Genomic DNA, 16,313 nt, shown 5'->3' with positions numbered 1-16,313 from the left:
TTCAAGTAGGGATAACTGCAGGCTTGAGCAATGGGCGTGGCGAAAGGTTAGGGCGTGCCAAAAGGTAGGGGCGTGGAGAAAGGTCTTAATGATTGGTCGACAAAGCTGTCTGTCATGGTGTGGGGGTAGGGTTAGGGGTAGATTTTGTTGTACTGATTCACCTTTCGGAACGCCTCATTTCAGCACGCCCATTGCTCCAGGCTGCAGCTACCCCCGTCTCGTAAATTTTACAGAATTTTTTTTTTACAGTGTAGACTTTTATTTCCACTAAAATGAGTGCCTGCTGCACATCAATAATCAGTCCACACACGTTTATTGTTTATTATTATACACGTTATTGTTGAATGAATGTGTAGTGTTTTGGGCATATGATGTCTAAAAATAAGCATATATCAAACTTTATGTCTTGCATGTTACATTCAAAAGCTCATTCATAAAGTTCAGACTCCCCAGTGAAATGACCCCCCACCCCCACCCCACCCACATGCCTCATCTATGAAGTTTCTGTTCTTGATATTAATCTGATGTGGAGTCTGATGAGTCAGAGCCACCAATGTCTGATGATAATATCTTTTCTGATTTCTGAAATCACAAGTCTGTGATTGTGAACACAAAGAACAGCCATGTGACTCCCTCAGTTGCTGCTGTAATGCAGTGACAAGAAGGATTTATCACAGTGCTGACAATTATGGCTGTCAAGTTGTGGACAATGGCTACAGGACTTTCTACCTCTACAAAATAGCCTGAAAGTGTAGCCCCAAGTGCCATGAAATCCGAAAACAAAATTACATTTTGTGCTGAGAGCAAGCATGACTAAAAAAACCTTTAAAAATACTATATCCATATAAAACGAAGAATAGAAACACTTTTATTTATTCCAAGCTGAATTTAATTACAGATAAAGGTCCAACTTGGCTGAACAAATAGTTAATTGTTAGCTATGGTGGACTGGACCCAGTCAGTGTAGCGGCACACCTCAGCATAAACTCCAGGATAGCTTTGTTGTGCACAGCCATAGCCCCAAGAAACAACTCCTCGCAGTTCCCCATTACACACCACAGGACCGCCAGAATCACCCTGAGAAAAGTTTGGAAAACAAAATTAGATAAGTGTGGTTTTGCATGAAAATATGTAACGTATATAAAGAAGACGACTGTGTGTCAATAACATACCTGACATGAGTCTTTGCCTCCCTCCATGAATCCAGCACAGAACATGTTATTAGTGATTTGCCATCCATACGCACTCTCACACTGTGACCTTGACAGCACAGGCAAATCCAAACACTGCAGCTTGTCAGCATAGTCAACTGGAAAAAGAGGATATGAACAACGTTAAAGCTTTGCATCTTGTACATACCGAACTGTTGAATGAATCTTTTAATAGCTCATCATATTAAATACAAGCAATACTCTGATAAGATGGCTTTTATACAACAGTTCATTACTGACAAATGTACATATTAGATGCTTTATTGAAACTACGTTCAACCAATCAATCAACCAGCACACAATTATCTGTTGACTCAGAGCAATAAACAGTAGTTGTGTTTGGTTCCTGAATGAAGTAATAGTCTTTGAATTAATGTGTTTAGTGAATGGTTCAAATGACTCATTCAAATAAGACAGAGAAAATTAGAATGCACTACACAACTTAAAATCGGAACAGATTTTAAAACTCTAGCCATGATACAAAACAACGGAGAATCACACACTGCTAAATTTTCAAATTGTTCCGAACACTTACACAGAAATGTGTGTCTTGTTTGCTAGGAGATGCATGACCAATACAATGTGTTTTAAAGATGGCTCAAACATGATATCCTCTCATTAGATGGAACCATACTCTGCATTGGAAATTGCCCCCTATATAAATACAAATGGCTGTGACCTCAAACTATTTTAGGATATGGGGGAGATTTACTGAAAGACCGAACTGTTCTATAACACACAAGATTTTCATTACTCAGCCTCTATTATCTCACCTCCAGTGGTAATCTGATTGCCCCATCCAGAAACCAAGCACTGCTCCCCAGCAAAAGAGCAGCTGGTTGCCAGAGGGATTGGCTGTACATACTGGTTGAAGACGGCAGGCTCTTTCAGCTTGATCAGCATGAAATCATTGTCATAAGTATAATCGTTATATTTCGGGTGAGGAATCACTTTCTCTGCCCCGATCCGCTGCTCTGTGCCTTCTTCAGTGTACACATTGTGCTCTCCCAGGTGGACAGAGAGACGAGAAGCTCTATTTGACAAGGAACTCGCACATTACTGGGCTGTAGTACAACTTTTATCAGCAATATTGCCTATCTACATATTACATCTATGGACGAGAGTCTCAAATGATTGGTTAATGCACTCATCTTTAATTAAATGTGTAAGGTTTTTTTCATAGCCTTTCATTTAGAAATCCTGCAGCTGTTCCATTTTACAGTCAACAATTTAAGTGTACACATTCACAATACACAATATTAAAAAGGTGTTTGATGAGGTTTACCATAATAAAAAGTATGATATACTCACGAAACGTAGCAGTGAGCAGCAGAAACAACCCATCTTTCATTAATCAAAGATGCTCCACACCAGCGTTGCCCATTATCATAAGTAAGGTAGATTTGCCAGGGCTGGGAGTTTGGCGAACATTCATAACCTCCAATGATTTTATCATCTGCGCTGCAAGCTTCAGAAAATGAATGTTTAATTGTTAACAGTGCCCAAGATAAAGCAAAGGAAATCACAATGTCATTGGCTTTGATTACTTGAGTTGGTGTTTCTTTGTAATATCTGCAGTTTCATCTGGTTAACATGTCTCTTTTTTATGTTAAAGACTAAGGAATATTACAGGTCAGTATAGGGAACTAACAACTGGCATAATAATTAAGAAAGATCTACATACCCACAGCCACAGCCAGCAAAGCAAACACAATATTCTTCATTGCAGTGGAGAAGAGGAGTACTCACATCCACAAAACTTTAAAGAGCAAACTTCTGCACAATTCAAGAATAGCATTCATGTTTTTAAGTGATTGATTTCACACTGATAACTACGGAACAACCAATAAGATCATGGAAAATGGTTCAGAAGAGAAAAATTGCACCTGGGACAACAGTTCTTATCACACTGTTCTCCATGAGCATGATAATTCCAAGGTAGTGTACACGTATGAGAGTACAAAGCTTTAATAAAAACAAACGAAAAAATGACTTTTTAGTAAAGCACAACTTAAAGGTAGCCAGTTATTGTTTACTTAACTGTTTAATAGCACAGGGTGCATTGATCATGCATTGACTCCAGTTAAACCAGCAACAAGTAACAATTCAAAACTTAAAAGCAATAAACTATATTCTGTAACAAAAAACATACAAACCTCAACCAACCAAGAAAGAAACTGACATGAACATGTCAAGGGCATAAACAGCTAGTTTAAAGCAGTGATTGGTATTAGTGACACCTGCAAGTTGTCAAATTGGAGTGTACCTCCTCTGAGTATTGGACAAGTTAAGACTAGACTCCGTAAAGTGAATGCAGCCAAGGCTGCTGATCCCGACTGCGTTCCTCCTTGGGTGCTAAAGACTTTTCATGAAGAGTTGGCACCGGTGTTATGTGACATCTTCAATACATGTATCCAGCATAACATCTTTCCAAAACAATGGAAGGAGGCTATAGTCAAAGCTGTTCCTAAAAAAGCAAAGCCTAGTATTCCAGCAGATTATCGTCAGATCTCACTACTCAGCTGTGTTGGAAAGTGTTTGAAGGAATCCTCAGAGATGCCATTCTGGAGGATACAGTCACTATGATCGAAGCATCACAACACGGCTTTATGAGGAACAGATCAACTGACACTGCCCTGATTCAAATTCTGCCGCACTGGCATGAAGCACTTAACAGCTCTCCCAAAATGGATATACATGCTGTTTTTGTTGGCTTTTGACACAATTGAACATAGTCGACTGCTACGTTCCTTAGCTGACTTGCATGTCAGATGACCCCTTTGGCTTATTGTAAGGAGCTATCTGAGTAACAGAGAGCAGAGGGTGAAGTGGGGCTCCTGTGTGTCTAACTCCTTTCCAGTTCCAGCTGGTGTTCCTCAAGGGAGAATATCTTTGCACTGCAAAAAAAAGTGGGTCTTCCTTGTGACGTCTTAGTGCAAGTATACTTGACTTTTATATGGCCAGTTCTTGAGTACGCTAGTCCAGTATGGGGTGGTCTGCCTAAAGGTCTCTCTAAGGAGTTGGAGAGGATCCAAAAGCGATGCTGTCGGATAATAGGCATTCCGACTTCAACTCTTCCAACATTGAGTGAGAGGCGTGAGGAAGCCACCATACGTACTATTACTAAAATACTCAAGGACAGTTCAACACCACTGCAATGTTTCCTGCCTATGGCTCCAACACCTGCTTATTCTCTTTGGTGGCAAAAGACATTTGTTGTACCCAGGAGTAAGACTAAATGTCATGAACTCTCCTTTAATCCCCGTACTCTAAAATTGTTGTATGGATAATTTACGGGTCCCTGATTAGAATGCCTTTTCTGTGAATCCCTGTTATTCATATATATGTGTATGTGTATATATGTGTGTGTGTGTGTGTGTGTATATATATATATATATATATATATATGTATGTATGTATATTAGTATTTATTTTTTTTATTTATTATGCTTGTATATCAGCTATCTTTTATTTGTTTAATATTAAGTAATGATTGTCTTGGAGTATGTGTATGTTTGACACATTTCAGGGTTTTGTGCTACAATATCCTGTCATGTCAAACTTTAAATAAAACTAAACTAATCACAATCTCCATAGTACACATACTAGGGTTCATAAAACTGCTCTTATTCAATGGAAAACTAAACTATTCATGTTAATATTTATCAGTATCTTTTTCCAGTGAAATCATTCAGACAAAAATAGTACTCTATGAGTGATGTCACAGGAAAAGGAAAAGCCACCTCAAGGGCAAACTGCATGACAAATGCAAAAATATGTCATACCATTCAGTGACACTGTACCACCAAAATGGTTTATTCCCACGGCTTCTGTACCACCACTGTATTTAAAGAGGGAGTGGGAGAATAAACAGACTATAGCAACATGAACAAGGCCTATCTACAAAGCAAAATAATAAAGACAGTTTTTCATTGAAATTGACCATTTAATTTCTTATTTCAAATATCTATTCAGTGTTTTTTTACACATAGGTAGGCCTAACCATTAAAGTGGAAACCTGTAATAAGAAAACCAAACAGAAGCAGTGCTGAAATTACGTGCTCACGAATCATCTCATTTTAATACACGAAGTGTAGACATTGTGAAAGATTCATTGTGTATATGTTCATTGTGTTATAACAGAGCTTTATGAGATCGCAATGAACTGAGATGTCAGCTGATAATAAAGGAAGCGCTGCTCGCATTTTGCCATGCTGGCAGCAGCCCATACTTGCTTTTCTGTTAAAAATAACAGTGGTTTGTGAATGTTGATGCTTAGCCTAAATAACAAATATTTTATCTGGATCGTTTATGCTGGGATTTTGTGGAGCTAAGGAGATGTTACAGAACCATTTCATGTAAATTTCTTTGATGTAAAGGAAAAAAATCTATATAGATTACTTTTATGCAGGCTTTTGCGGGCGGGAGCGGGACAAAACATGAATGTCGCGGGCGGGAGCGGGACCAGATAAGATATATTTCTGTGGGAGCGTGACTGAAAAATCCATGGTCTCTATTCCAAAGTTTGATAATACATCAATACAAGTTTCAGTCCACAATTATTATTATTATTTTTACTTGGAATTTCTCTTCCATCTGGGTGCATGCATATTTTGTACCTATTCAAGTCATGTAACGTTTAATTCCTGAGTAATCTCACAATTTTGGAAAACGAATCAATTTAAATAAATCAAAGGATGGTCTTTTATTAACAATCCAACCATAAACCTTCACAATCACCAGCCACCGAAGACTTGACAAAATGGAATATTAACATTAACTGTTAAATTTAAAGGTTTTTCAGTTCAAATGATGGGCTATTCTAATTACGATTCAACATGTCAGGCCTGCACAAATAACCCTGCCTCTACTGACCGGTTAGCATCTTATTCATACATTCTTAATGTCATTAACATAACTTGAGGGAATTTATACAAAGAACTTAGCATTATATCTAAGCAATAATTTTCTGTACAGTCACAACATTTCCGAAAGACACATTAAACCTCAACCCCAATGATTTTCGATGAAGATGAAAAAAAATAAATTAAAAAGTTAAACCAAAACCGAAATGTTACAGAAGGGTTGATTATGCTATGCTGACATCAATAGAAATAAAGGAACAATGACAATGGCATGAACAGAAGCGTTACAAATCACAAATCAATGACTAGCACGACCAAACATAGGATTTAAGCTGTAATGCTTCCAAAAAAAGATACTTTATAAAATAGCATGTGCAACAAATACCTAACAAACGCCTTTGTAGTTCAAATTAACAGTACTTTCAAAGTACAAGATGACAGAAAGCAGCACAGGCACTAAACTGAGCAATCAAAAAAAGAGAAATAAAATAAATCTTTAAAAACCCCTAAATACACTGAAACACTTTGCAGAGGTCTAAAGAGATTTTAAAGGGAGTACTAGAAATATGCAACTTTGATGTATTTCGAACACACTATGTGGTTTAAAGGACATCCGTTATCATGCTTTTAATTTAGCAGACATCTTTCTCTCTACAACAATTTCAGCAAACATCTAGAATTTAAAAGCAGATTGTGGCATTTTCCTTCCTCTTTAAAGGGGTGGTTGATTGCGATTTCACTTTTTTCATTTTAAATAGTGTGTAATGTTGCTGTTGGTGCATGAACAGTATCTGCAAAGTTGCTGCGCTGAAAGTTCAACGTAAGCAGAGATATCGTCTTTTAACAATCAGGAAGTTTAATGCCTACAAAAACGACTCAAATGGGACTACAACGAGATACTTCCCGGGTTTTATACGTAACAAACCCATAAATTTACATCAACCCTCCCTCCGGAACATGCAAAAAAGGGTAAAGGCCATGTTCTGCGGCTTAGTCGAAGAGGAAGAGTTATAGTGGAGAGCTGTAGCCATGCTGTCGAAAGTGTGTTATTTTCACCCAGCTGTCAGGCCTTTGGTGTTCGGGCTTCCTACGGACGCTGTAGTTCATCAACAATGGTTTCAATTTATGTTTGATTATGTTCCTGACAATTACAATCGTAACTTAGCTCTCTGTGCTGCGCATTTTACGGAAGACAGCTTCCAGAATCTACACGAGTTCAATGCCGGATTCAACAAGAAACTATTACTAAAACATGGAGCAGTTCCAACTTTAAAACCAGAGGCAGCAGTTGTTGGGCCATGACCTGTAAGTAAGATTTAATCATTTTAAATGTATTTGCATGTATAATTTCAGACGTAATGTTTTAGTTTTATCAGGGACGTAAACAAATGCCAACGCTGGCTTTAGTAGCCAGTTAGTTATGCTATTTCGTGTGTCTATGACAAACGCGTACAAACATTTTGGACCCGAATTTGTAATTATGTACTAATTTTGTAAATGTATTTTCCATGTATACTTTATGACGTAATTTTTCATGTAATTACTCAGTCATGTATTCAGTTATATTAAATGTTTAATCAGGAGAAAACCGTATCTCAAAAGCTAACAAACAGCAGTAGCATTTTCAAGTAACAGCGTATCGAAATTCTTTGACAGAATAATAAAAAAAACTAATTTACCACTCAGAAACGTTTTGTAAGAGCCATGTTACCGCTTTCTGGGTCTGATTCTGGCTCAAACGGATACGGCAATATTGACGTTATTTACATTTGACCGGAGCACATGCGACTGTCGCCCGTAAAGGTAATGGGCGTGAAGTTTCCGGAAAATGTGCAGTACGCAGTTTAGCCAATCACAACACACCGGCCCAACTAACCAATCTGAGCCCATTGCCTGCTTCTGAGGGAGTGGTTTCATAGAATCAGGAAGTCAACCGGTCGTTCAAATGACAGAGGAGAAAGCGGCTTACAATAAAGGTGAAATTTATGAAAAATAAGGCGTTTTTTAACAAACGAAACACAAAGACATGTTATATTGCACCCCATAAACACAATCAAGCAAAGAAAAAAGGCAGTAAACCACCCCTTTAAGACATACAGTTCTTCTACTGTATACTAACACTCACAGCAGGTAACAAACTTGAATCAAGTACTAAATTAAATCAGTGTATGTGCAGTAAACAATGTACAAGAAACCAATGTCCATTCTCATGCATTTTTACACATTTTAGAACCCACGAGCATGCTCAATATAATGCTGATGCAGTTCTGTTTCCTGTTTGAAGGAAATCCCACACTCAATACAAGTCAGGTGAAGAGCGCCTCTTACTGTGGCAGTGGAGTACCTGTCTTTTAGCTCTTTATCACCCAAGCAATCCTGATGGTGGTCAATAAGATTTTTGATTTCAGTAAAGGTCTGTGAACACAAAGAACAATGGTAAGGCTCCTCATTTTTGTGAAGAGTCTGGTGCTGCTGCAGAGCACGAGGTGACAAGAACGTTTTTCCACAGTGCTGACATTTATGGGTACTGAGTTGTGGACTTACAAGGGCTACAGGCAGCTTGATTATAGACTCGGATCTGTGCGATAAAGCCTGCAGGTTATCTGAAGTCCCAGGTGCCATGGAAGCACTCAGTCTGTATCGCAGTTCGGTTGGGAGACGTTGGCATACTTCGTTGTGCCATGCGAGATGCTGCTGAAGCTGGTTTTCAGTCCAGTAACCGCGACAGCAAAGAGCGCAGCGGTGTGGACGAGTCTTCGCAACCTCTTTGTGAGCGTTTAACTGCTCCTCACTGGGAAACGCTTTAGCACATTTATCACACTTGAAAAAACATTTAGTGAATTCTACATTTCGACTACGCTGTATGGGTTCTTCCTCCATAGACCTTTTCAGCTCTTTCTTTGTTGACATTTTAGGAACGATATCTTGAGAAGCAAAGGGCTTCTCATATGCCAAGCATTCTTCTAGAGACACAGTGTTTTTTTCGCTAACCTTTTTGTGTTTCTGCCATTTGTGTGCACGAAGGCCACGTATGTTCAAGAAGCTCTTGGTGCAGTAAGAGCACTGATGGTGTTGCACCTCAGTCTTCTCTTTTGTTTTGGATGTGTACGATTGTTTGATGGGTGGACGCAGCTCATCTGTAGGAAGGATTTCAGACTGGAGTTTCTCAGTCTCACTAGGCTTGCTGTGATGTTCTGCAAAGTGAGTTGTTAGAAGAGACCCACTTGAGAAAGACATCTGACAATCTGGACAGGTAAAACCACTATTTGATTCAGCAACTTCGTGCTCTTTCTGGGGTTGAGCCTCCATGGGAGGGTGATGTAGCTGATGCCGGCGAAGAACACAAAGGTAAAAGAATCCTTTCCCGCATACATTGCATAAATATGGTCCACCATCCACACTTTTCCTTGAGCGTATCTTATTGGTCTTTGAGAGAAATCGGGCAATTTTTTTGTCTTTGTGCCATCGCCTATGTGTGCCAAGAGCCGAATTGGAGCTAAAATATCTTCCGCATTCAGCACAAGCAAAAGACGATTTTGCCGAAAACTTATCTGACCTTACTTTGCCAAGCTTTAACTGTTTTGCTGAACGGGATTTCAGCTTTTTATATTGGTGATCTTTGCGATGAATTCGCTTGTGAAAATTAAGTGCACCAATTAACGAAAAGCTTCGGCTACAGTCCTGACATTTATATTTCAAATCCGAAGTTGAAGATATTTTCTGTTCTTTTCGAGAATCTGCCGACTGAGAAGTGTCATAAACATCTTCAGCTTTTTGCGAGGATATATCTTGCTCCTCTATTCCAACTTTCCCACATTCTTCTGCAAATTCCACATTGTCCTCTGGTTTTGAACAGTGCTTCTGATGATTTTGTAGTATTGACTCAGATGCAAAAAAAGCATAACATGTTGGGCACTGAGGTTGCTCAGATGAGTCAATTAAAGGAAGGCCAGTTTCAAAGCCATGACTTTTCATGTGAAACTGGAGGGCCATGGCACGGGAGAAAACTTTCCCGCAGTAGGGACATTGGTAGGAGTTCTTTTTCAGCTGTTGGACTTGATAATCAAAAGATTTGACAGCAGGTTGAATACCTTGGTCATGGACAAGCTTGTGTTTAAGAAAACAAGCCAGAAAGTGGTATGATTTGCCACACACCTCACATTTATGTTCCTCTTTTGAATTCATAGGGTGCACTTTTCTATAACCACCCCTACGACCCTTTTTCTTGCGTCGAATGTGAACGTTCTCCGAGTCAGGCGTACCTGCAGGCCTCGTCTCGACATCTGCACACTCCAAGTGGTTTTGCTTGTGATGACAGAAAGCTCCCAAAGACCAAAAACCTTTACCACACTTTTTACAGTGATGAACCTTCGGGCCCAAAAGTGACTTGGTTGGGTTGAAATGTTTTGTCTTTTCGTCTTTGGCACTGCCACCACAAACCTTCTGGTGGTTGTACAGACCACTTGCGGTTGCATAGCTCCTGTTACACTCCAAGCAAGCAAAGGCCTTTTTTCTATTATTGTGATGCAGTTGATGAGAATGCAATGCAGACAGTCGGGAAAAAGACTTGCCACACTCTTCACATTTAATATTGTTCTTTTGCAGATTTGCAAGTTGGTAAGAAATAGACTTATACGCTACTTTATCCTCATGCTTGCCCATGTGAAAATAATGAGCACTCTTGGAGGCACTTTCATGGCCACAAACATCACATGTTAAAAGTGTCCTCTTAGTTGGTATCAATACGTCAAACTTCTGCCTCCCATCCGATTTTTTCCCCATGCACCCTTTGTGCCAAAGTATGTGACAGCGCAAGGACAAAGCCTTGACAAACTTTCGATCACAATGTGGACAATTATACTTTGCCTCTTGAGGACTTCTTTTGCTTGTTAGTTCTGCATTTATTAATGGCTCATCATTTAAGTGCTCATAATCAATCTGTACAATTTTGACATCAATTTCTGGATTTAACTGTAGGGAGGAGGTGCAATCAGTTTGACCCAAGTCATCTTTTTCCTCGTGGTCTGATTCACACACTAACTCAAGATCAGGATTTTGATCCTGAGAGAGACCACTGTTGTTCTCGTAATCATCTGAAGCCGTGATATGGACAACTTCATAATCAACATCTACGGCATCATGCTCTTCAGCTGTGCGACTATAGTTAAAATCTTTCTCTTGAACTTGAGCATATGATATGTCTTGAGAATGAAAAACAACATTGTCAGCATTGTCATTCTGATATACTTTTACTGGCTGAGTGGCGGTGCTCATCTCACACTTCTTCTCCATGATGTCACGGAAGACATCAGTATGACAGAGCTGATGCGACTGCAAGGCAGATGCTCGTGAGAACCGACGACCACACTCCTCACACTCAAAAGCTTTCTTCTTGAGCTGGATAACTTGATGAAGGAATGATTTTGCTGGCAGCTCTTCGCTGTGGGCCAATCGCTGGTGCTTATTGTAGAACGTAAGTGAGGTGAATACCTTGCCACACTCTGTACATTTATACGGCTGGCCATTGCAGCCAAGTTGTGCCCGTCTTTTATGCCAACGCTGATGGCACAACAGAGCCACAGCGCTAACGAAGGTCTTGTCGCATTCAGAGCAAACAAACGGATGCTTAATTTCTTCCTTCACCTTTCCATCTGAACAGCTGGTTGAGAATCTCTGGTGCGTGCCAAGGCCACACATGGTACGAAAAGATCTGCCACAGAAGCACTGAAAAACCTTTTGCTCATGCTCCTCGTTCTGTTCAGGGCTTGTGCCACTGTCTTCGGTTTGATCTGGAGCTTCAGTAAGTTTCTCAGTTTCACAGCTTTTGGATTTCACTAGCTTTACCTCATGGCAACGACGATGCGCGTCAAGAGCCGAAGCTCGAGAGTAACAGCGTCCACAGGTGGGGCACCGAAAGGACTTTTTCTTTAGATGAGCGAGCTGATGAAAAACAGATTTTGAGGCCTGTTTATGTGAACGCTGATGGTTGAGACACTGACCAACAGTGGAATAAGCTTTACCACAATCCTTACATTCGAAAAGCTTCTGCCTTACCGCACCTTCACCTATCCCCTGTTTAATGACTTGATTGCGGTGCTTCAGTTGATGGCTGAAAAAGCCTTTTGAGCTTGAAAACTTTTGACCACAAAGAGCACAGAACAACGTTCTCCGTCCTCCGTCAGTCGAGATAAGTAGGTCATCCCATTGCGAATCTGTGTCCAGGCAGACTATGGGACCATCGTGAATATGCTCGCTGCGATGCGCTAGGTAGTCTTCCTTGTTCCCAAAGGCCTCACTGCAATCCTCACAGCGAAATGGCCAATTCCCTAAAAATAGAAAGGGGAAAATGGGAGGTCAAGGTGACGCCTGTTGCCATAGGAGAGAGAAAAATAAATGTATAGAGCCAATAAATAAAATAAAAAATAATGGAGGAAGAAAAAACAATAATAATAATCTTAACCCTTGTGCATCAATAAAAAAAAGTTACACTTAGGTCCATAGTGGACAAAAATGTAAAAAAAACGGTCATAAAAATTGGACGCTTGGGAGAAGAGACTTAAGTGTGGTCTCATTTTCAAGAAGACCCATGGCAGATTATTGTTGAAGTAAAAAAAAAGTTTAAAAAGTGAAACCAAAAAAAGTTATACAGGTTTAAGTTTATGAAAATGATTTATGAACAATATTTTATATTTTATTTTATGAATATTTTATATATGAAACGTTGAACTCTGCTAGAAAATCAAAGCCACAAATCTAAACAAGTTGTGTTCCAAATTTGAGGTTGATGTCTCAAAAAATGAGCTCAGTAAAATTTTGTTTGGGCGCAGTACCAAATATTCCCCATTAGATGCCAGCAAAACTCTGCTGGTGCACACAGTGCTTGGATTTGTGATTTACAGTAGAGTTTCTCTCTCTCAACTTTTACAAGAACACACACACACTCAATTTTTTTTATGACACACATACAAACCACACTCTGACATCTATACCAACACACCTACACAATTATAGCTGCATTATTTATCCAATTGGCTCTATAATACGCAGAAAACAGGAATAAAGCGAGTATTTGCTATATAGACCCTTTATAGACCAAACCTGAAAAAAGGCACCATCTTGTAAAAAATAGTAAAAAATTTAATTTTGAAGCCTTGCCAACAGAATGAAAGCCTATTAACAAAAATTTCATCATTTTACAGTTAAACGGCACTGCGATTTTTAATGGGTTTCAATGGGGACATTTTTGTCCAAAAGGCCCCGAGTGTAACAATTTTGTGTACCTAGTGTAAAATAGATTTATTAAAGGAAATGAGGGTGGAATATTAAAATTCCAATAAAAATACACACCTGAGCCACAATTTATGCAGATAGCATTAACACAGACAAAATTATCAAAAAAAATAAAATGGACAAAAATGTCCATAAGGGTGCACAAGAGTTAAAGTGGAAATAATTTATTTATTCAGGTACAGAGGTTTAGGATCACAAATAAGACAAAAATGAATCACCTCTCTTATTGCTTATGTAAAAATAAAATAATCTAATTATTATAAAGAAATAAGTATACAAATTATAAGTAAAGAAACGGGAAAACAAGCTTTTTCTTAGCAACTTAATGAGAATAACAAAAATACATTCATAAAACTACAAAACAAAAAATGGTTAGAATGATCTCATTGATTACATTTTGCACAGCTGTAAATTATTTCGACTTTGCTTGCAGCTTTGTTGCCAGGTAACGACAGAACAATTCAGCGTCTTATTCGAATTATTTGTTCCACCTTAAATGATATCGACCACATGGCCAGATATCCAACAAGCCAAAATATTATGACACTAACAAAATGTTAAAATACATTTCCCCAAACATATATAGATAAATTAAAACACTGGAAATGGGGCTTTGAAATAACATTTCATTCGCCTACTTAGCACATTTTAAAATATGAGTAAAGCCTACCATCTACTGGCAACATAGCAATATCTGTTAAGGTGGAGCATAACGAGAAACCAACATCTTCTACTACAATGACTGCAAAACTGGTTTAAAATGACATAGAATTTATTTAGTTAAGACGAAAACCTCACTGTTGTGAAATGCCAGCCAAAACCAGTCAACCCTATACTAAGAAATAATGACAGGCAGCAAGAAGGGCGTGTTTAAAAAGAAATTCCTCATGGGCATGCAAATAAATTCTGCGGTTTTAACGCAAATTATAGCCCATAATAAATGAGATGCAAGTCTTTCATTTGTACAATTCAATAATAATAAAATATGATGTCAGCAGGGTTATATTGTATATGATCGCAGAGTCATAGACTGAAGAAGAGGTGAATTTATGTTGAGGTCGACTTTATTTATTTAGAGGTAAAAAATAGCTTGTGGATAAGAACTAACTGATAGGTGGGTGTTGTCAACAACAACAACAAAAGAGTTGCTTACCTTCGGCACTTTTATCTATTTCAGACAAGTCTCCTTTATTGGTAGACATATCAGACACATTTTCTTCCTCGACCTCGTCTATATGTACAACTACACATTCATCTTCCTCTGCTTGTTCTACTTTAATCTTCATGGGTGCAGTTGAAGCATTGGTTGCAACAACTTCGGCGTGGTCCTGGGCTTTCAATATAGGGCCACTGGGACTTATTTCCATTTCTCCGTCCGTGTTTTTAGCTTTGCTATTGCTCAGTGGATCGATGTTTATCTCTTGGCCTGCACCTTTCTCATATTCAGAGGACAAACTTTCATTATTGGATTGCAAACTACCATCATTTGTAGCATAAACAGCAGCCATAATGGCTGTAGCCAGCTCGAGCTTTCCTCGATAGGAAAGGCACCGCACTTTTCGCGGTAAAGGACAGTGTTTCTTTTGGGGGAAGGCAAACTTTCGAATCCTACTATGGCGAAAGCTTCGCTCATGAATATTAATTAGGTTACGTTTCTTGTGGTTCCAGGAAGGTCAGCATGCAACGTCTGAACAAATTAATATTTAGGCTAATATTATAGCCTTCGCTGTAGTAGGATCATATACGATATAAAATAATAAAATATAATACGATATGGATTAATACGATATAATTTTATAAATATATATATGAAATAGTAAGACATTTAATTACACAACATATGGTAGAGATGTGAAAATGGGCGGAGCTTAACGGCCCGGACATTGTTTATAATTTGTCGGGTCATGTTTCTATTGATATAATAATCTCTTTTTTAACTTTAAACGGTGCATTTCAGGTTTTTATTTTATTTTATTTTTTATCTGTGTCCATAGTGGAAATTAATTATTATATATAAATTGGCAGGGGTGGATTTTCATGTGTGTTATTAGACTTAAACGCTTATTCTAGTATACAAATGTCAACAATAAGACAAAAATGTTCTGAGATTGAATGTGGCTCAATATGAAAACCAAAACAAAAGAATCCAGTTCACATTACCAGCAATGTTTATATGAAGAGTTAATTTGCAAAAACCGATAACTCCGTTTTTAACAATTCTCAGAAATCATAAATAAAAAAACGGAGTTATCTGTTTTTGCAAATAAACTCTTCATATACACACATATATTTTATATGGACCACAAAACCAGTCTTAAGTCGTTGGGGTATATTTGAAGCAATAGCCAGAAATACATTGTATAGGTCAAAATGATCAATTTTTTTTTGCCAAAAATCATTATGATATTAAGTAAAGATTATGTTCCATGAAGGTATTTTGTACATTTCTTACCATAAATATAATTTTTTTTTATTAGTAATATGCATTGCTAAGAACTTAATTTGGAAAACTTTAAAGGCGATTTTCTCTACATTGTTTTGTTTTTGCACTTTAGATTCCAGATTTTCTAATAGTTGTATCTTGGCCAAATATTGTCCTATCTCCTAACAAACCATACATCAATGGAAAGCTTATTTATTCAGCTTTCAGATGATGTATAAATCTCAATTTAGAAAAATTGACACTTAATAGTGGTTTTGTGGTCCAGGGTCACATATATATTTCACACACACAGACACACACAAATATATATTGAGATTATGTATTATATGATAATGTGTTTAAATACATTTAAAGAATTATGGAATACTTTATGAAATGTGTATAAAAACAGCTCACATGCATTCTCAAATCAGTTTTTATTTGTTTCTTTTATTTACTTTTGACCTCTGGAAATGTCAAATTATTATTATTATTATTACAAACAATAACTGTCAAAGAGACACT

The 16,313-nt window shown here is 38.0% G+C and overlaps 2 protein-coding genes across 2 annotated transcripts; both read right to left on the bottom strand.

Moving 5' to 3' along the window:
* Positions 1-847: 847 nt before the first annotated feature.
* LOC306887244 (trypsin-3-like) lies at positions 848-2,991 on the bottom strand. The gene is made up of 5 exons (XM_079444849.1): positions 2,896-2,991; positions 2,523-2,679; positions 1,985-2,244; positions 1,173-1,309; positions 848-1,077 (listed from the first exon to the last, which is right to left on the bottom strand). Exons 1-5 carry the CDS (start codon positions 2,933-2,935, stop codon positions 928-930), a joined length of 744 nt encoding a protein of 247 aa, XP_079300975.1. The 5' UTR covers positions 2,936-2,991; the 3' UTR covers positions 848-927.
* Positions 2,992-5,898: 2,907 nt separating this feature from the next.
* Positions 5,899-14,909, bottom strand: LOC306886864 (uncharacterized protein). Its single transcript, XM_079444198.1, has 2 exons — positions 14,520-14,909; positions 5,899-12,402 (listed from the first exon to the last, which is right to left on the bottom strand). Exons 1-2 carry the CDS (start codon positions 14,872-14,874, stop codon positions 8,303-8,305), a joined length of 4,455 nt encoding a protein of 1,484 aa, XP_079300324.1. The 5' UTR covers positions 14,875-14,909; the 3' UTR covers positions 5,899-8,302.
* Positions 14,910-16,313: the final 1,404 nt, after the last annotated feature.

This window comes from Barbus barbus, assembly GCF_936440315.1.
Source record: "Barbus barbus genome assembly, chromosome: 21".
Taxonomy (NCBI): Eukaryota; Metazoa; Chordata; class Actinopteri; order Cypriniformes; family Cyprinidae; genus Barbus; species Barbus barbus.
This window is presented reverse-complemented; position numbering and strand designations above follow the sequence as displayed.